The sequence below is a fragment of the Pantherophis guttatus genome, chromosome 4 (genome assembly GCF_059756535.1).
Source record: "Pantherophis guttatus breed Tessera chromosome 4, ASM5975653v1, whole genome shotgun sequence".
Classification (NCBI taxonomy): domain Eukaryota; kingdom Metazoa; phylum Chordata; class Lepidosauria; order Squamata; family Colubridae; genus Pantherophis; species Pantherophis guttatus.
In genome coordinates this window covers 116,396,667-116,418,907 of record NC_142066.1, presented here as the reverse complement: position 1 = coordinate 116,418,907, position 22,241 = coordinate 116,396,667, and the positions used below count along the sequence as shown (strand labels likewise).

The 22,241-nt window shown below is 34.7% G+C and overlaps 1 protein-coding gene across 5 annotated transcripts in view; it reads left to right on the top strand.

The window, feature by feature from the left end:
- Positions 1–22,241, top strand: part of CHN2 (chimerin 2) — a 157,231-nt gene that overhangs the window by 121,864 nt on the left and 13,126 nt on the right. For 3 of the 5 annotated variants that reach the window (XM_034402235.3, XM_087892620.1, XM_034402236.3), the window contains exons 7-8: positions 5,013–5,090; positions 18,854–18,938. In XM_034402235.3, the coding sequence (XP_034258126.1) occupies positions 5,013–5,090; positions 18,854–18,938 (163 nt within the window). Of the gene's footprint in view, positions 1–4,557; positions 5,091–18,853; positions 18,939–22,241 lie in introns of those variants that run through there. The other 2 variants (XM_087892621.1, XM_087892622.1) reach the window with 2 other exon arrangements.

Genomic DNA, 22,241 nt, shown 5'->3' with positions numbered 1-22,241 from the left:
GTGCCAATCCTTTGAAAACTTTGAGTTTGAAGAGTATTATTATATTATTTTTGCATATCATGTTGCATGTCAGATACATCCAGCTAAAATTATGAGTAGTGCATTTAAATATGTATTTGCCAGAATACAATCAAGGTTTTAGTTCTGCTGCAACCAGTTTCAGGATCTGTTTTCACTCTAATCCAGTGAGAAGATGAAGAGAATCAGAGAGGTACACCAATGTTTAACAGAGCAGCTGCCCCTGTTACTAAGCAACTATCCTTTGTATCCCACAAGACAGATATCAGAGTATCTGAGGCTTTCTCTCTCACACCTCCATGAATGAAAAAGGTTAGACACAATTGCCTTTGCAGTCTTCATGAAGCCAGTATACACGCTTATGTTTTGTACAAATAGCACTTAGCCGTAGCCTGCTCCCTGCAACATCATGCCTTGATACCTGAAGAAAAGGTGTTTTAAAATAAGTGAACAAATATTGTTGCCAAGCAAACGACATGGATATGTTCATGAAATTACTGGGATTTGGGCCAAAGTCAAAACTGGACTCTTAATAAAAAACATAATTATGATACAATAAGGCAACTTTTAAAAAACAGCCTGTTTTGAATAGATTTTATGATGCTTATCACAAATTACAGAGACATATAGGTGAACTTTATGTCTTAATGAAACTAGGAGAAATAGCCATCTTGCTACTGGATTTTTCTCCTAAAATTATCTCATTAAAGTAAAGATTCTAATAAGATGTTTTATGCATAATCCTGTATTTGGAGCAGAGTAACTGCAATATTGCATAATGATGTACTGTACCTTATATAATAGGATTTTATAATTTAAATGATATAATACAAATGCCAAAGGATTACTAGAAAACTGACCTCACCCTCAGAGTTTTGTGTTGGTGCTGTTGACCTATTTTACTTATTCCAGCAATGCCACAAAATATGTCTGTCTCCAGAGCACATAAGCAAACAGATATATTGCAGTGTCACCGTTGCTTGTGAATTAGTTCTTTAGCAGTATGCATTGTGCACTCAAAAGAAAAATCAAATATAATAAGGCAAATGTTACAAGCTAACATTTTCTTTTTTTAAATATCCATTTTAAATATCCATTTAACACAACTAAGGACTGAATTATGTAATTTAAAGACACTTAATTCCATTCTTCATCAATTTAAGGAAGAAAATGCACAAATAAGATGCTAAAAATTGATCAAATGGTGGATATCAAACAGCCTTGCTAATGCCATGTACCGTGCAATCCTAATCAAATCTTTTCTGTAAAAGAACCACTGACTTCAATTATGCTAGTAGTCCGAGGCAATGAGTATAGGATTTCTGCTGTATTGTTCAGGTAAAGCAGTGTTTTTCAACCTTGGCAATTTTAAGATGTGTGGACTTAAGTTCCCATATTTGTCCAGTCAGTACGCTGGAGCAAGACTATGAGGAGGTGAAGTCCATCTTAAGATGCTAAGGTTACAAAATACAGAGCCAAAGGTTGAACTGCAATAACAGAAGCTTCTTTAAAACAACGAGACGAGAGACAAGACGAGAGTTGCTCTGAATCAAGTATCTACTAGCTATTGGACCATGAGGGTAGGACAGAAGAGCACGAAACATTATCCCTGATGAGGTCCAAACCTTTCTATTAGCCTACCTAAAAGTAGCTCTCAGCTGTCTTATCAGCTGGAAAATGGATTTATTTAGCAGCAGTGTTGTGGATATTTCAGCAGTGAGATCTGTAGAAATTGTTGAAAGCAAAAAGAACAAAAAAGATTGTGATCCCTGAGCTAAAGAAATAATTTCAGCAGCAGACTTTCAGGGTCCATTAAATTCTACAAATAGATCCATATAGATTAGAATAACATGGAACATTCTCTTCTGTGACTTTTTAAAAACAAGTAAGGCCAGTAACAATAGGCCAGTAAGATTTGGATAAATTTCTCTAATATTTAAAGGCATTTTAATATAATATATTTAATATAATATAAATTTATATTATTCAGATAGCAATGTTATATACTTTCACGTATTAATAGTGCTTGTAAACTATCAATCTAGTTAACAAACCTATCAACATAATAATAATTTAAAATGCCAAGATTATTAGCCAAACCACAAAACAGTAAACTTATAATTAATAAATTATTTTATATGCATTCTAATTTTTCACTGGAATGTCTTGGCTTGTTTCCAAAAAGAAATGAGAGAAGACAAGAAGATTTAGCAGAAAGTTTCTTGAGAAACCCTAGGAATAATGAGTTTAGTTGAACTACAAAGTGATAAAATGAAATAGGTCTTAATAAATTTGGGGAAATGCCAAGATTTATGCACATAGGCATAAATTAAGTATTAAGATTAATATCTTGAATTAGACCCTGAAATCTAATAGAAATTTGTAAAAGTATAGGTCAGAGTTGTCATTAAATGGGCAGGAGTTTTTCTGTAGTGATTAGCTAGGTATTTGCTTGCATTTGGCTAACTCAAATAGTTTTTAAGAAATACCTTGAATTGCATTACATGCACATATTGTGTAATGTTAATGACCATCCTTTACATTAGTTTATATTGTCTACTTGACTTTTAAAATGCTCATAAGGGGCATATGTCCATAGAATCAGCTCTGATAATGTTCAATTTTCCAGAGGTTGAAATTTAGAATAGAGATGGAAATTGGTTTCATGACCTATGTTCTCTAAGACCAAAAAAAGAAGAAGTACAAGAAGAAGAACTTTGGTGGGCAGAAACAGCCAAATGCGAAATGAAAACATTTTAAAGTCATAAAACATGGAAGATATTTTCTTAAATGTCTTCTTAAGCCTACTAGTTTTCAGTCTTGGCAACTTTGAGATGTGTGAACATCATTCTGGCTGGGGAATTCTGGGAATTGAAATCCATATATCTTAAAGTTGCCAAGATTGAGAAACACTGTCCCAGCCTCTTATCCTCATTAACAATTTTGCACCACGGGACAAATGCCCTTTCTTCTGTACTTCATTCTCCTATGTTTTCAATCAACAGCTCTTCCACTGGGAGCACATAAAACGCTTACAGTTGCCAGCTCACTTCTGTGTACACACACACACACACACACACACACAGAGAGAGAGAGAGAGAGAGGGAGGGAGGGAGGGAGGGAGGGAGGGAGAGAGGGAAGAAGAGAGAGAGAGAGATGACTCATCTTTGTCACATTTGCTTTCTGTGAGGAAAAAGAATGAGGAAAGTCCTGGTACGTTAAGAACAAGAGAGAAGAAAGAAGTGCCAGAAGATAGGAGAATTGAGAATTCCTGCCAAGGGGAAGCCCCCTTCCCTCTCCCCATGTTCAGGCCAAATTCGCTTTGCAGAATTTCTTTTGAAGCAAAGTTCAGCCAACTAATTATTGGTTCAGTTCCTTAACATTGTAAAGGTAGTCCTTGACTTACCATAGTTCGTTTAATGACTGTTTGAAGTTACAACAACGTTGAAAAAAGTGACTTAGGACCATTTTTCACACTTAACAACCATTACAGCATTCCCATGGTTATGCGGTCAAAATTCAGATGATGGTTGCAGTATCCTAGGATCATGTGATCTCCTTTTGTGACTTTCTGACAAGCAAAGTTAATTGGGGAAGCCAGTTTCACTTAGCAGCTGTGTTACTAACTTAACAACTGCAATGATTCACTTAACAACTGTGGCAAGAAAGGTTGTAAAATGGGGCAAAATTCACTTAGCAACTGTCTCACTGAGCAACAGAAATTTTAGGACAAAATTGTGGTCGTAAGTCAAGGATTACCTGTAGGAGAATATATGGGTGGATATTAAGTTTCACTTTGGGGGGAGGGGAAAAGCAGAAAGCATTGAGAAGTAGGAATAGTGGAATGGATCCTGAGGAAATACAGGATTGACTGGTTCAATACTGCAACATTTTGTTGTAGACAGCATTTGGATTGAATTATTTTTCAATTGTACAGTGTTCTCATAAATAGTCTTAGAGAGAGAGAGAGACACACACACACAACATAGAAGGAATCTCAACTGTACCATAAAAATTGTGTGGCTAGCTACTTCAATTAATCTTTCTTTTTTCTTCTGAGATTCTCTTTTTTCTCTCTCTCTTTTTCCCTTCCCTAAGCAATTTAATAGCCCGGACATTCTTTTAAATGTTATTTTAAAATAATGAGGAGAAAAACTGCTATTTATTTTATGTTTTGCAAAAGTAGAGAATGCCAGAAACAATCTTCATTTAATGTGCTGGCAGCCACGGCTACTAATCTTTCAAGTGCTACTAGATTTTCCCTTGTACAGGATATGAAAAAGAGCAGGGTATTTCCCCCTCCCCACAAGATTAAAGAATCACTGTGGTTTAAAGGCTTAATATGATGGTGTTTGTACTGGAAGAGCTCAAAGGTCTCCAGTTCTGAGCACAATTGGATGCAGCATTAGAGTTATTTATGAAAACAAAAAAAAGTGCTCCCGGGTAGATGTGATCTATCCTTGGAGATGTGTTGTGGCATGAAACTGTAACGCTGTCGGTATTTCTTCAGCGCCTGGCAGGATCCTCTGCTCTGGGGACGGCCAGAAGCAGGAGTCGTTCTGTCCATGAATTCAGGCTATTGTTCTGTGCATACTTTGTTTTTTTAAAAAGTATCACAAAGCAGACTGTTACTTATTCAGATGCAGGAACTCCTTCCATCACGCAAGACAGCCCATTCAAGTCACATGCCAGAGGTCTCCTCAGAATGGGCTGCTGCAGCTGCTTCAAATCTGCTGTCTAACATAAGAAGCAGTTGGACCAAGCTGACAGCAGTCAGCCTCCCAGCCTCTGCAGAAGACAAGGAAAAGATCTGGGATCCAAGCACTATGTTTGCCGAGGAGCTGTGGCTTGACAATGAGAAAGCCTGTGCTGTGGTTCACAAATCAAAGCAAGGACGGAAGCGCCAAGAACTCCTGGCAGTAGCCTTGGGGGTTAAGATGGGAGTGAAAGGGGCACTCTTGTGGCAACCACTGAAACTCTTTGCCTATTCACAGATCACCTCCTTGGTCAGAAGAGCGGCACTGACCCAGAACGACAACCATTTCAACTATGAAAAAGCACACAATTTTAAGGTAAGGACCTTTATGCTGTACACCCTTTGTGCACTGAAAGTTTACCTATCTTTTACTTAATCTGTCAGGTTATTTTCTTGCTTCCTGAGTGTCGATGTCTCTGGGTAACAACAATTGAGATGAAATAAGATTCATTTAATATAGATAAGAAATACTGGATGGCTTAGAAATGCAAGGGGTAGGGTTGCAACAAAAGATAGGGAATCTAATTGCAGCTGATCTTGCTGAAACAGACATTTCTCCTTGTGACTCACTGATCATAAGGCTTATTATGTAAAACTAAGTCTCATTAAATCAGTAATAACTCAGTGCTGTATTTTCAAATATACTGATAGGATTCAACTCAAAATTGCAACTTTATGCTTTGAAAGTACATTTCTCTGATTCATGATTGTTTTACTCTGTGTATTTTAAAATTAATAACTAAATGATTCTGCCGGATTTTTACTTCTGCCTATGAAATGTAATCCTTACATTTACCTTTCATGTCAAATGCAGAGAACATGAAATTATGGGACACATAAAGAATGGCCTGTTATTAGCTTTTCTGGACTCCATGTAGCCAGAGCTGTTGCAATAAAGGAAAGCTTCCACACTCTGGGTTTACATTTAGAAAGAGTAATTTTCCAATTCAGGCAGTGTTTGGGATGACGTGCGTATGTATGAAAGATTACTCATTTTCTAGTACTTGGCTTCCAAGCATCTGGATCTGTGTCTGTAGTGGGAACAGCTGCATCCATTCCATAATGAGACGTTATCCAGTTACTGCAGTTAAAAGTATCTGAGCTCTTGATGAGAATAAATGAAGAAAAAACCATAGTTATCATCAGGTTTGGGAACACGTTCTGTGACACCTCATTTATTGGCAATGAAGTTATGGTTGTCCTAATCACTGCCTTAAAAATAGCTCTGAAATTCTGAATGTATGGAACTCTTGTTTGAATATATGCATTTGATTTTGTACAAATATTGAGTAATAAATATTCAGACATCATCCCAGTACTAATGTACTAGAGTAAAGAAAAACATAAATTGATTGCCAGAGGATTTGTTAAATTGACGATTTATTCTTCAAGGGACAGATGGTAGCTACTATGGACCATATCCAAGAACAAATATAATGTGTTCACAAACCATACTCTTTCTACATATATCTGTATGCATACTTGCATAGCAGGTTACTGCATTTTTTAAACAATTGCAGTCATTTGAATAAGTACACCCATATAAAGATTTTTTTAATTTTCCAGCATGTGTGGACATAGCAATATTTTATCTTGCTTCAAACAGTATACAAAAGATAGTTTAATTACACAAAACAAACCTATGAACCCTATTACTCTGAAATCATGTATTCAACAAGAAATTATCAGATATATCATTTTCTTCTGTGACAAGCCCTTCAATGCATTTTTAAATTATTTAGCAAATGGTTATAAAATGGTTCATTTTTGAGAGGGTGAAAATATGTGTTTGATTTTGAACTGTGTACAAATTGAACAATAATATTAAAACATTATCCTAGTATTTTTAAGTTGAAGGATTTAAAAATACTGAAATAACATTTTAATTATCTGTGTCATTGCTTTTTCAAAGAGAGAAAGGGGCAATTCTTTTTTAAAATCTTCTTTTAAGCATTCTTAATTCTTATAAATTTCCCTTTAATATCATTCTTTATGAAAAAAAATGATTTCATTTTAGCTAGAAAAATATTTTCTCATGACTTAGGACATATTTTCCACATTGACCTACGCATTCTTTCTTCCATCTTTGAAATTCTTTTGTTTGGTCTCTGATTTAAAACTGGATATGTGCCCAGTTTTATTTATAAAGGTATTTTAAACCCTTTTATTTGTTCACTCTAGCTATTTAGCATACCCTTTGCTTCCTATTTAAAAGTTTAAATTTAAGCAGTAAATCATATTATTTCTTTTACAAACCTTAAATGGGTAGCCAAAAAACTAGATATATGTTTTTGCCAGGATAAGAAGTTTAAAAATGTGAAATGGCCCTATAGCTATTACCTAATAGAAGAAATGTCTATTTTAAACCATACTACAGTAAAACAAAAAAAACATTGTCAATGTACATACTGTAAATTAAATATAACATTTACTATTTACTCACCTAAGTACTCTCATTATATATATGAGACCCTGTTTGATTTAGTGGTTAAAATACCAGGCTAAAAGCCAGGTAACCGTGAGTTTTAGTCCCACCTCAGAGTCACAGGGCTGTGGCTGTGGTTGTGGGGAAAAAGAGGAGGAGGAAAGATTATTATGTTTGTTTGCTGCCTTGAATTATAAAATATAATGCAGTATATAAGTAAAATTAACATTAACATATAAAGACAAATTATATAGTAATTTGTCTTAATATAAAGAGTTTACCCAACGTGGTATTTTATTCATTTATTTAAAAAAAAAAAGATTTACAGATACAACAGACATTGAAAAGCAAAGAGTGGCAATTAAAATTGGTAACATTTTATTAAAAATGGATAGTGTTATGATTACATACACAGGGCCATTATTTTACAATCTAGTGTTAATATTGAGGAAAAAAAATTTGTGCCTTCATAACAGAATGATAACCTATTCAGATTTGAAGTTACATTATAGCAATAATACTTAGATTTATATACCACTTTACAGTGCTTTACAGCCCTCTCTAAGTGGTTTATAGTCAGCCTGTTGCACCCAACTCACAATAAAAATAGGGTAGTATTTCCTCTAGTGATTTTTGTCTAGACTAGCTGACAAAGATTACACAAAAATGGGCCATGGACAGTTCAGCTTGATTACAAATTGATGTTGTTGGTATAACCTACCAGTCAAGTTAACTGCCCAGGAATCTCACAATGTATTTCTATCAAAATACTGACCAGACCCTACTTTGCTTTGCTTTTAGAATTTTGCATACAGTATCAAATTACTTATTTGGAGGTGAAATACAGTACTAAATGAGTTTGTCTGACAATCCTAACTGGGGCTTATTTTGGGGTAGGACTTATATTACAATTGGGACCCAATTGTAATATAAGGGAATGCTTCAGGGAAACATAGCAGTATCTGCATATATATTTCTACAGGTGGGTTTCAGCAGGTTCTGACCAGTTCTGGAGAATCGGTAGCAGAAATTTTGGGTAATTCGGAGAACTGGTAGTAAAAATTCTGAATGGCCCCACCCCATCTATTCTCTGCCTCCCAAGTCTCAGCTGATTGGGAGGAGATGGGGATTTTGCAGTAACCTTCACCTGGAGTGAGGAGGGAATGGAGATTTTACATTATCCTGTCTCCTGCCACCCCCACCATGCCACGCCCACCAAGCCATACCATTGCAGGAATTCCCTGCAATGTCTATTTCATCTCCTGGCCTACTTCAAAGGGCTGACATCAATCTTAAAAAATTGTTCAAAACCTTCACTGTCCCTTTTTTATGGGGAACAAGATTAAGGAGAAGCTGTTTTGAGTTTCTTTCTCATATTCTCTACTTTCCTAAGATCAATAACTATTTTTCCTCTCCTACCTTTTGAAGGCCTGAAGTAAATTTCTCTACAGCCTAACTACAATCTACAAATTAGTTTAACTATTTCCATATACTCCTTAAATAGCTGCTGTTGTTTATTATTATATACAATTTTTCTATTTTTGAAATGCTAAAAATGTTAGTCTATATAAATCCTAATACATTTTAAGATATCAGATGATTGAAATAAGAGAGTCCTGGTGGCGCAGCTGGCTAACAGCCTGTTATTAACATTCAGCTACCTGCAATTACTGCAAGTTCGAATCTCTCCAGGCTCAAGGTTCTTTTCAAAGACCTGGGATAGGCAGATGGGGATGTTTGATTGTACTACTGATATCATTGCAGGATCTAAACTGTTCCAAATAAAATTATCTTTTGCAATTGACTGATGGTGAATTTGTCAATGTTGATGGTGTTCAAATGGTGCTTCAGTTATTTTGAAATTCCACTCAAAGTGCCTGTTACTATTGGTATTACTTTTGCTTTCTTTTGCCACAGTCATTCTATTTCTATTTGCCGGTCTTTGTTTTTGTTAACACCATAATTACTACCTTTTTATGATGTCATCCAGATCCAAAATATTCTAGTAATTAATTTAGAACATTTTAATCAGTTTAGACAATTATAGCTATAATAATAGAATCAACATTTATTAAGTTTAGAATAATGAAGTCAATCATTTTTCTTGTAACACATGATGGGTGTGAAAATTGGACTTTGAAGAAATATGTCAGAAACATTATTGATTATTTTGACCTTGAGTAGCTAAGAAAACAAACAGATCATAGAACATAGATCCAGAGTTGTCAAGGTACAAATGATCAATATCAAACTATCACATTTCTTTTTGCAGCTATTTTTTTTATTTTATTCAAGACAAGGTCAAAATGCAAAACTTTAAAAAATCCAGAAAAGGATTTAAAAGGGGGTAGGAACACAAAATAATCAAGACGTTAAAAAGAAAAAGGTACATCAAAAAACCCCGACACATATTATCCTTCCTACTTCAATACTAATTAAAAATTATTGTATCATTGATTCTGACCTATTGCAAAACAGCCCCCTCAAAAAAAAATTTAAACTGATTATTGACCTTCTCTTCTATATATTATATTAATGACAAAATAGGAAACAGGAAGAATAAAAACAGGAAGAATAATAATACTAAAATTAAATTAAAGTCTCAAAACTCTCTGTAAACAAATTGATGTAGTAGTCCACTTGTAGAAAATTTACCACAGAATTATATCTATACCAAATCATCCCAAAAGTTAAAAATAATTCATCCTGAATCAAATATCCATGTTTGTTTCTTTAATGCCATCTCTTATCAATTGTTGTCTAATTAAATATAATAGATTCATTTTCCGCAATAAGTCTGTCTTCCCATCAAAGTCCAAATGGAAGTGGTTTCCAGTTGGGTATAATAAAGACATCCAGTCTCTCTCAGTCTTCATAGGAAGAAGGAATTTATTACTTCCCCATTCAAACAGAGTCTAATATTGTAGGGATATGCAGGCTTAAACCTCAGAGAAATAGATGAAGTTAATTCTCCAATCGTGAGAATATGTCTTTGGCATGGCTCTGGTGGAAGTCTTTTTGTATATCTTTATCCAAAGTTACATGCCTCAGCATATTTAGTATGATCATTATTGTCTCATCAAGCTACAAACTATCATATTTTTGACTCATTATACAAAGACTGACGCTCCCTTGAGAAAATTATTATGATGGGAAAGTGGAAGGAAAGAAGAAAATGACCAGCAACAACAGTTAAGAGACCATTAAGCACCGTTAAGAGACATAAAGAACCAGGTTCAGGACAGACTATTGTAGAGAAAGTCCTTCTTTTTTTAAAAAAAAATTTTTTTTACATTTTTTTAAGAAAGACAAACATTTAGTATATCAATCATCTCTCCCCTCTGACATCTCGATGTTATCTTCTTCACTTTTTTTTCTTCTTCCAAAAGTTTCTTCTATCTTGATCTTCATCCAAACCACTATGACAATTCATTCCTATAACCATATTCTAGTCCTCAAGTTTTTATACATAATTATAAAATTAATCATTTGTATCTCTTTTCCAACCAACAATAAAAATAATTTCATATCTTAAAATATTCTGAGTCTTCCCTATCTTTAATCATCAAAGTTAATCTATTCATTTCTGCACAATCTAAAAAAAAAATTATTACTTCTTCTTCCAAAGGTATTTTCTCTGATTTCCAATTGTGAGCATAAACAATTCTTGCAGCTGTTATTACATGTATAATCAAGTAAGTATTTTCCTAATTTTTTCATGCAGGATACCCAATAGGAACAACTCTGGTTTAAGCTCAATACGTAGCTGTATCATTTCTTCAATAGAGAAAAGTCCTTCTGGGTGACTGCTTACCACTAATATTAACTTGATGACAATCACTGGTTTGTTACTGTGAAACAAAGTATTCGGATCATCTAAGACAGGGGTGTCAAACTCGCAGCCCGCAGGCCAGGTGCATTACATGCTGGCCACATCCACCACCCCCTGGTTGAGCGAAGGGGGGAAAAAGTCACAATACGTCATGTGATGACAACATGACATCGCAAGTTTGAAATCCGTGATCTAAGATATATTTTTCTATATATATTGTATATGAATATATACAGAGAGTGGTTGCAAATACAAAACATTTAGAGGTCAAACATGCAATATTATGGATATTGGCAATGGCAGTTCATGTATGCAGCTGCAAACTTTTAAGTAATAAATCACAGAGCTAAATCAAATGCAGTATGAATCAATTCTGACATTCAATTAACACTGAATATAAGGCATTAAAATTAATGATAATTCTATCTCATGAATGTCCTCAGTTCTGTGACTATCATATATTGGAATCCACATTTAATGTTCCAAGTTTAGAAATACATAAAATGCTGAGATAAGGATATATTTCTATGTAATGGGGACCATTGATGACAATAGAATAAGTCAACTCTGCTTCTTAAAAAAAAGATAACTTTTTTTTCAATTTCGATTTATCTTAAACTCTGATGACCATAAAACCCTTTGTGGATTGTAGGATTTGATTGAGTTGATAGGCAAATTTCCGTCATAATTTTCTACTTAGTTTTTCTTAAACTACAACTTGGTGATGTTGGTTGGGGAATGTAGAATTCATACATTATATGTAGAATAAGTGATAAAGGTTATTACATGTTTACTGATATAAATAATTGTTATAAACTTCAGTTTTTCTGGAACACTTATCTAATGGCTTGTATCTTTCCAGCACAAACCTGAACAATCAATAGATGGGTGTTAGCCAAAAGATAGAAATTTCTTTGCTGATTGTCAATAGATTAACTGGATGACAGGTTGGCAATAATTTTGGAATAATTATGTGATTTTATGCAAGTATATTTTAAAGCTTTGCAGATCTATTATATATGTAAAAATGAAGTACTTACAATGAGAGGCTGCATCAGGACAATACTAATCAGGCTGAGCTGTAAATTGCAATTAGGAGAAACAATCTTTGTTTCCATATAATGGTTGTCAGATCAGAAGATGATGATGATGGAGGAAGAGGGGGAGGAGGAGGAATAATAATAATAATAATCATGCAAGCAATTTGAGCATGCATTATTTTCAGTGATTAGTGGCAACTTTTCCTACAGTTAGCGATGTTAGCATTTCAGTGGATAAATCACTGATCACTGTCTTCACAGTATCCTACCGAGGAGCTGTACAGAGAGCAGCACAGAATTGTCCTGTTTCAGATACACAGTATAACAGCACACTGGTGACAGCAAGCTCCAGGATCAGAAAAAGACATGGCAATCACAGATGTCTGGATGAACTCTGAGAAACAACATCCAAGGCTTACTAATTTGATAGCCACCATATGTTCCCTTTTACTCTGTTTAAATGGAATGTGATCTATTTTGATCTTTTCTCTTGTGATTTCAACTGCCATAGCACTGAAATTCAAAACAAACTTAATGTTCCTAGCTCCTGATAGCAGGTAATTTCTTCTCTATTTTAAAAAGAACTACTTAGATTATTTTCCCCATCTCACAATATTGGCATGAAAGTTGTAATTCACATCAATGGCAGAGCAATGACCTATAAGACTAAATATATGATTGGAAAGAATTCTAGTCTCCTCCAGATTGCTGAAGAGATTGACTTTTTCAACTAGCACGGTGAAACTCATTCAAATACACCTAGATTACAAAAAAAAAAAAAAAAGACTTCCTAGATCTCAAGTTCCCTTCCAAAATTATATAATAACGAACTTTATTTAAGTTGTCCTATATTCTAAGTTTGGTTTTTTATATAAAAGAGAAAGTTGGACAAATGAAATTGTTCCAACATATTTCAAAGAAACTGATTATAATAAATATTTAAAGCTTTTCAATTAAAAAATATTTTGATTTTTTTCACTTCAGTTCATTGTAAGGAAGGAGACTATATTATATCCAGTTTAAAGAGACTAGGGTCTCTTCAATTGAGGAGTTTCTGGGGGCCTTACCAACCCTTCTGAGCTTTCAGCTGATAAATTAACTCTTATGTTCAAAAGTATTAGAGATTCATTAGACTGAAATATATACACTTGGATTGTCATCATGACTATGTTTAAATTGCTTTTTGTGCCAGGTAATTCATTCAGAGAGACAATAATGAAAAATTAGGCAAACCTATTACTTTATAAACAGACCTTCAGTATGTTTTTAGAATGAGTCTAAACAAAGTTTTTAAACAGCTGACAATATCCTATGCTTGATTCACATACTAATTTTTCCCACACATGTTGTACTCTTCTGGTCCCAGTAATTCCATCAGTTATTTAGATTGCTTTATCTGCCAAGGTCATGAGCAAATTTAAGATGGAGAGGAAATGAACAAAATCATTAAGGGCTTTCCACCTCTTTTTTTCCCCCTGCTATTATATCATTATATTATCTTCAATTTATTCTGATGAATTTAAATTCCCACGAGATACCTAGGAAGAGGTAGCCTCCTTTATTTCATCTTTCCAGTTTATCTTCCTTGTGAATAATTTTTTTTTCTTTTCTCTCTCCCCCCGCCCCTTCCATTGATAGTTTTCCCCGTTGCCTTACATATACCCTTCATTGAACTTTGTTGAAGAACCCAGTTTTATAAGCTGCCTCATATAAGAGCACAGACCCATTGAATGGGTTTAGTCTTTAGGAACCTATAAAACTTTATTTTTCACTTATTTATTCTGAAACACTGAGAATAGCTGGAAGATTTTGTGCTACAGAGATGTAATAAGTAAATATACATGTGCACCCATAGAGGCAATTTTGGTAATATGGAGAGGCTTTAAAAGACATTTATTTCAGTTTGGGAAGAAACTAACTACAGCTTGGGCAATTGGACTCATGGAACATGCTCTGGATGAGGCTGCCCTTGAAGAACACTTGGAAGTACCGTAGTTAATGGCATTGGTTATTCGATACATGTAACATCATATTCTGCATGCTATATTGGTTACCATCTCCTTCTAGGTGCAATTAAAGGTATTGGTAGTTACTTTTAAAGTTTTTATTGGATTTCTTATGGGACCATTTCTTCCAAATTGTTTCTAACCATCTTACTTGGTCCAGAAAGTGGGGCATGCTGCAGAAATATTGGCTAGTGGAGCCCAGGACAAGGACCTTTTCTGGCACAGCATCTGCCTTGGAGAGCACTATTCCAGCTGAGATTAGGTTAGCCTGACCATGTAGTCTTTCACAAGGCCATAGAGTACCAGAAAGCCCATCTGTTGGCCTTGCTGATAGTTATTTTATGATGGTCAGCTGCTGTATGTTTTATTTCACATTCACCAATTTAGTGACTGTAAATTGGTGGCTTATAAATATTTTTTAATTTTGTAATATTTGTGGTCTTGCTGTATATATTTACTGGTTTGCTTTAATATTTTGATATTTTGATATTTTAATTGATATATTAACAATTTGAAGCTAAAATAGCCCAAAGTAAACTATTTCTTGTTTAACAATATCTGACAAAAGCATTTCATATTGCAACAATGGTGAAGAATCCTCTGATTTTAATTATTATAGTCCTTGACCAAGATATGAGGTAATTTTTAAAAACTTAATAGATGCTATCAAAGAATGCAGTGAAGATCTGACCTTAGTCCTTGCCCAGAGAAGTTTAACAATAACTGATGTTGCCGAATATCTTGACAAATATGATTAAGTAACCTCCAAAATAATTAGAATTGTAGCCAGATTAAACTGGAATATAACTAGAAATTCCATATCATGACATTGAACTAATCAATTTAACATTCTCCATTAAATTATCATAATACAGTTGGTACATTATGAAGCCATGCCTCTGTTCCTATATTTCAGGACCATGACGGTCCCATATAAAATTGCAGCTGTCGGTAGGGTTCAGTTTTCCTAATCTGAATATATTATTTTATATACATATGTGCCTATATAATTGTACATGCATACATTTATGCATCGCAGGACAATCAGCATTTCTAACAACCTTGACCAGCTGCTTGAGATCAGTATGAGATTGAAGTACCTTTTTAGGGCAAGGCTCTAGAAGCAAATGATTTAGATTAGCAAATGAATAAATGATTTAGCCATGGCCAAATTTTAAATTTCAAAAGGTCCTTTTATTATTATTTCCCCTATTGCAGAATTAAGACCAGTATAATATTTCATCTCTTTCCTCACCCTGTTTTTTTCTGCATATCTGCAATCAAATGACACTTTCTGTGATTTTGTTGAATAAGAATCTGTCTGTATATTGGAGTTTGAATGAAACAAGTTTACTCATGCAACTTGGAAAAGACAAGAAAACAAAAATAGTGTGTTTGTGTTTGCATAGTTGATTGAAACGTTCAAGACTCAGTAGGGGTAAACTGTCCCTGAATATCTGCACAAATATCCTGTTATTCATTTTAAACAAAGTCATAATAAGCCTCTTATCTATTATCCATAGATTATGTGTTGCTATTAATTTTTTAACTGAAAATTGATGGTACTGCTTTCTGCCATTCAGAGACAAGCAAATACATAGAAACTTTTGTGATGTCAAACTGAAGACACAATAAGAACGAATCGCAAAACTTCTAGAAACTCCAAACCCTACCATGTATATGACATTGTCTGGCTCACCCTCAAATATAAGATTCCTACCCATCATTATTATCCTGTAATATAACATTTTGTACAACAGTTGCATTATTCATTTTCATTGGAATTAATTAAATATTGAAAACCATTCCAAATTTAAGAAAAGTTCCAGTACAAGTAATCTTCAATTTACAAGAGTTCATTTAGTGACCATTCAAAGTTAAAACGGCACTGAAAAAAAGTACTTATGACTGTTTTTCACACTTAGGACCATTGCAGCATCCCCATGGTTACATGATCAAAATTCAGATGCTTGGCAATTGGCTCATATTGATGATGGTTGCCTAGGTCATGTGATCACCATTTGTAACCTTCAAACAAGCAAAATCAACAGAGAAACCAGATTCATTTAACAACCATGTTACTCACTTAACATTTGCAATGATTCACTTAACAATTATGGCAAGAAAAATCATAAAACGGGGCAAAACACACTTAACAAATGTTTCACTTAGCAATATAAATTTTGGGCTCAATTGTGGTCATAAATTGAGACTACCTGTATTGTCACAAAATAAGATGAAATTATGAATAAGATTTGTTCCTAAATCCATCTTTAAGCTAAATTTGTAGGTAAGTCATAACAGTACATATGGTTTCTAATCACCACTAGTTAGTCAAATGTTTGCCTTAGTGTATACTGGTAGATAAAGTGGTGTATGGCATTTTTCTTCTGCAGGCCAATGAACAACTGAAGCTGCACACTATTATCATGAATATCATAAAGCAGAAAGTGTGTGTGTGTGTGTGTGTGTGTGTGTGTGTGTGAGGGAGGGAGGGAGGGAGGGAGGGAGGGAGGGAGGGAGGGAGGGAGGGAGTATGTGTTCATTATATGAATCATTATGTATAATTCAAAATTTTAATATAATAGGCTGAACAGCAGTCTATTTATAAGTACAAGTTGTCTGTAAATTGGAAGTTTTTAACTCAGGGATTGCCTCTAAATCCAACAAATACAATAAAAAAGAAAGAAACCTCACATGATTAAACCAATATTTGTGAATAGATCCCAAAGAATTTTCTTACTTAACTCTGAATTTGGTAAGCATTTTTCTGGGTCAAGGTGGAACTCTTTCTAGATAGACAAATTTAAACATGTGCACTATATTTAGTGCTTACATGATCTTAAAGCAGTACTTTTGTCTAAAAATATTGTCCTTTGAATATGTATAGACTATCATTTGGGATTTGGCTAAAGCCCATTAGCAGCACTGTAATTTGAGCTAGGAAATATGAGAAAACTCTATTATACATTTCCTTAATGTGTCACAAAGAATGTACAGTTTTCAGAATTGTATTCTTTGACTTTATGTTTGACTTTAATTCAAGCTATTAAATTAGATAATTTATTTCAATGAAAAAGTTGTTGCTTTTTCTTAAAAACTTTTCAGTTTCATCTGCAGCTTGATACCCTCATCTGAAACCACAAGGAGATTCATTCTGTGTCCTCTTCAAAGGGTTGTCTAATTTTTTCTCACTGTGAAGAAGTATCTGGTGTGAGCAACCACAACCCTTGAAGTGTGTTCTAGAACAATACAACAGTTGATGGTTTTGAAAGCCACTGAATAATCAAATAGAACAAAGATAGATCTCCTAATCCCATCCCGTTCCAACAAGAGGTCATCCAGAAGGACGGCCAATGTTATCTCCATCTCATACCCTGTTCTGAAACTCAAACTGAAACTGAAACTGTTCTGAAAGAGATCAAGATAATCTGTTTTATCCAAAATCCTCTAAAGCTGTTGCACAACCATTTTCTCAACAACCCTGTCCCAAAAAGGAAGATTGAATAAAAGTTAAGTTATTAACTTAATAACTTATATTAAGTTATAAAAGTTATTTAGTATGTTGAGATCTAGTGATGGCTTCTTGACCCATCTTTTCAACATAAAGGTTTATATTGCAGTGAGCATCCCACTATAGATAGTCTTCAGTTAGCAATCAAAATTGGAATGTTGGTCAGTGACACAGTTGTAATGCAAAAAAATCATGTGATCATGCCAACTGACAATGGCAGTTCCAGTTGCAGTTGTTAAGTGAATCAGGCAGTCGTTAAGCATGACATCAAACAATTGCAACTTATGACTTATTGCCAGCTCCACAATGATTTTTGTTTGTTGGAGCAGTGGAGCAGTGGAGGTTGCACAGTGTCCTATGATCCTGTGATCATAGGACACTGTGACCATTGTAATTGCATGCTGGTTGTCAAGCACCCAATTCCCAATTATTGTGACTGTGGAGACACTGCAACAGGAGCTTTGAGGACTAGTCATAAGTATCCTTCTTCAGCACCATAATAACTCCAACTGGTTGCTGAATGAGTGATTGCTAAGCCAGGGCTATCTGTGCTTATATATTAGCAACAACATCCATGATTGCCAGAGTTTGAATTTGGGTGCTGCTCAGTGGCTAAGACACTTAGCTTGTCAATCAGAAAGGTCAGCAGTTCAGCAATTCAAATCCCTAGCGCCACTTAACGGAGTGAACTCCCGTTACTTGTCCAGGCTTCTGCCAACCTAGCAGTTCAAAAGCATGTAAAAATGCAAGTAGAAAAATAGGAACCACCTTGGTGGCAAGCTAACAGCTTTCCGTGCGCCTTCGGTATTTAGTCATGCCAGCCACATGACCATGGAATCATCATCAGTCAGCACTGGCTCTTTGGCTTAGAAACAGAGATGAGCACTGCCCCTTAGAGTCAGAAACGACTAGCACGTATGTGCAAGGGGAATTTTTACTTTTACCTTTATATTATAAGTCATTAAGCTAAATTTCAGCCCGCACCCCACATATGCACTAATGCCTGAAACAATAAGTGTCAAACAACATAACTCATTTATTTCATGTAAAATAATTACTTTTGCCTATGAAATGAACTAAAACTGTTGCTCATACAGTCTTCTTTTCCCTTGACTCATTATCCTCAGTCCTTGGAACAGAGCTAACTGTCAAGTACATTTGTTATTAACTAAATTCACTGTTGTTTCTGTTTCTTCATATTCCAACTGCTAGGCCATCTGCCATTGAGTGACCTTGGATTTTGTTTCTCATTTCTTTTGCAGGTCCACACATTTCGGGGTCCACACTGGTGTGAATATTGTGCCAATTTCATGTGGGGACTCATTGCTCAGGGTGTAAGATGTTCAGGTAATTATGAATGCTGTATTGTCCAGATCATGCTTTATTTAAAAAAAGAGAGATTAAATCTCTTTCAAATGACAATAAAGAGTGCTGAAAGCCAAACTATAAGAGTTAATTTGATATCACAGTTAAGGCATCAGGCTAGAAACTGGGAGATTGTAAGTTCTAGTCTCACCGTAGTCAGCTGGGTGACTTTGGCCACTTACTCTCTCTTATCCTAGTGACCTATCCAATTCACCTCACAAGGTGATTGTTGTGGAGAAAATAAGAGAAGGAAGGTGTGTTGGATATGTTTGTTATATTGAATTATCTGTTAAAATAACAAGCCCAGGACATGAATAAATAAATAAAACATTAGTCTCAGCTTGATTGTTTATGGAAAGTTTTTAAAAAATTATATAATATAGTTGCAAATCCAATTTGAAATAAAATAAGAACGATAGCTACATCAAAACAGATATATCCATTTCATGCAGTCAGTTGCCCAAATGGATTTCTTCCTCTCCCTCCCTCCCTCCCTCTCTCTCTGTCTCTCTTTCTCATTTTCTCTCCTTTTTATGAAATAGAAGATTTTTAATGATAAAGATAACAAAATCATTTCTTATGGGATTTTAAATTAAAATATATCAGAAATTTGCTTATGCAAATGTATTCATTTGGATTATTTATCCTGAGATTTCCAAAGTACAATAAAAGTAGAACTGCTAGCTTGGCTTCTAAGTGCTGTCATACTGTTTGAGATACTTTCTCATTGGTATTAGTTGGCATTGAAATACCTAAAGATATCCAGAATCCATCAATAGTAGTTTTACTCATGTCTTGAACTTTTAACAAAGGTCTTATATGAAAAGAATTAAAAGATAAGTTTTATATGTCATGTAGCTAAATGAGAACATCTACTGAACACTGTATGTTAATTAAGTCTTAATAGGTCAGGTCCAGTTCCAAAGGTGAAATATTTCTTCTCCGAAAGATAAAACTCTCTAAAACAGAACTAGCAATCTTATGGATATGTGTTTATAACCATACAGATGACTGCACTTGGCATTAGGTGGTTGTTAAATGAATTATACTCAGTGGTGGGTTGACCCCAGTTCGGAATGGTTTGCAAGAACCGGTAGTAAAACCGGCAGGACTTTCCGCCCACTGACCTGGATGTCATCATAGGTGATCTGCGCATGTGCAGAAGCTTCTGCACATGCACAGAAGAGCGAGCACATGCGCGAGTGAAGCAAGCATGTGCAGGCATGATGCGAACCGGTAGTAAAGGTAAGTAGAACCCACTCCTGGTTGCACTTGATTTTACATGGTTGTTAAGTGAATCCGGCTTCTTTCATTGACTTTTCTGGTCAGAAGTCAACTGAGAAGGTTGCAAGTGATAATCACATGATCTGAAGTCATTGTAAATACATGTCAGTTGCCAAGAACCCGAATTTTGATAATCTGACTGTGGGGTTGCTCCAAGCAAAAGGACCAGTTGTAAGTCACCAATTTCAGTGCCATTATAATTTTGAACGGTTACTAAATGAATGGTTGTATCTAACAGCACAACCTGTAGTTGTTTTCTTGCTAGAATTCAAAAGTAGTTGCCATTTCCTTATCCCAGTTAGTTTTTGAATTTCTAGTCTTATCTACAGACCTAGAATTCAAGCATGAACCAGGTCCAAAATTACTAGCTTTATTGAGATCAAACAAGATAATAAAGAGTTGCCATTTCCTGTGACATTCTCACTAAAACAAGGTGGCTCATACTCAGATTTGGCCAAATTGCTGTAGTCATAGAGGTCTTTCCTGACAGTAAAAATGTAACCATAATAATGGCATGATATATTTCTTCCTTTTCGCACAAGTTTAACTGACCAAAGGGGTCTTTTCATTTTATCTAAAAATAACATGCTTATAAAGGAGAGGGAGGAAGAAAGAGAGAGGGGAGGAATGGAGGGAGAAAAAGAAAGGTTAACTGAAAGAATTAACTGAACAGGTCTAGTGATTAGGTGCCCAGGCTAGAAATTGGGAGATTGTGAGTTCTAGTCTTGCCTTAGCCATGAAAGCTGGCTGTGTGACTTTAGGCCAGTCACCCTCTATCAGGCGTACTCACTTCATAGGGTTGTTTTGGGAGAAATAGGAGGAAGGAGTGTTAGCAGTGGTTGCTGCCTTGAGCTATTGTAAATCATTAGGGTTAAGATTAGGGTTAAATAAATCCATTTAGGTATAAAATATTGCCAATATTTACAGCTGCAGATGTGCTAGAATTTACAAATTTCATAATTCCTAATTAATATATTTGTATCCCAAAATATCCAGATGCCATTAGGAGTGGAGGAGTGAAGTATTAAATGATCTTAGGATATGAGAAATTATTTTCTATGTATGAAACATAGAAATAAAAGTATTAAATATACTATATATTTCTCGGTTTATTATTTTAAAAATATAACTTAAGAAATAGTATGTTTCTTTCATGCAAAATGTAATGTTCTGATTAATTAATTCCTAATATTAACTCTAAAAAGGCAAACAAATTTCTAGTGAGAATTCGTATGCTGGCTGGGCTTGTTTAGATTTAACAGAGTAATAATACATTAGATGGTATTGGACTAAAAGAATATAAATTTTACTCATGGATGTAAAACCAATATTTTTTTAAGTTCAAGTGAATGGACCGTGTTTCCTGTGCTCATATAAACACTGTATTATTATTATGGTTAGCTACATTGTCAGCCAGATGTTTAGACTGGATTTCTTTTTATCATATCTAGTCCTTCACAAGGACCTAGGACAGACAAATGTTATTCTTTGATTGCATTAAATGTTTTGTTGCGATATGTAAGTTGTTCCAAGAAAAGCTGGCCTTTTACAATTATTTTGAACTATTATTATGTGGGACATAGATTTTCTGTGCTGAAAGCTACACTCCTAAGGGAGTGGAACAAAAATTTGTTTTCATATTATTATTATTTTAAATAATTAAACCTAGTTAATATGATAACTCTCCATCAATCAATAAACAAGTGCAATGAGATATCTGAAGGTATCCCAAGATTTTCAGATGGGAATACCCCTCATTGATACACCAGACCTTTTCCTGCAAATGTATAGGAGGGATTTTATCCAATCACTCACTAAGGAAATTAAATGCAATCTTATGAATCAATCTTACAAAATTAAGACTCATTGAAATCAGTGAACTTATTTTTAGATACAAAGGCATACGATTGCATGCTTAAGCTGTTCCTACCTAATAGTTTTATAGGTAAGGAGTGCAGGATCGTCAAATTATAAATGGATCTAATGCACGGGTGAAATCCA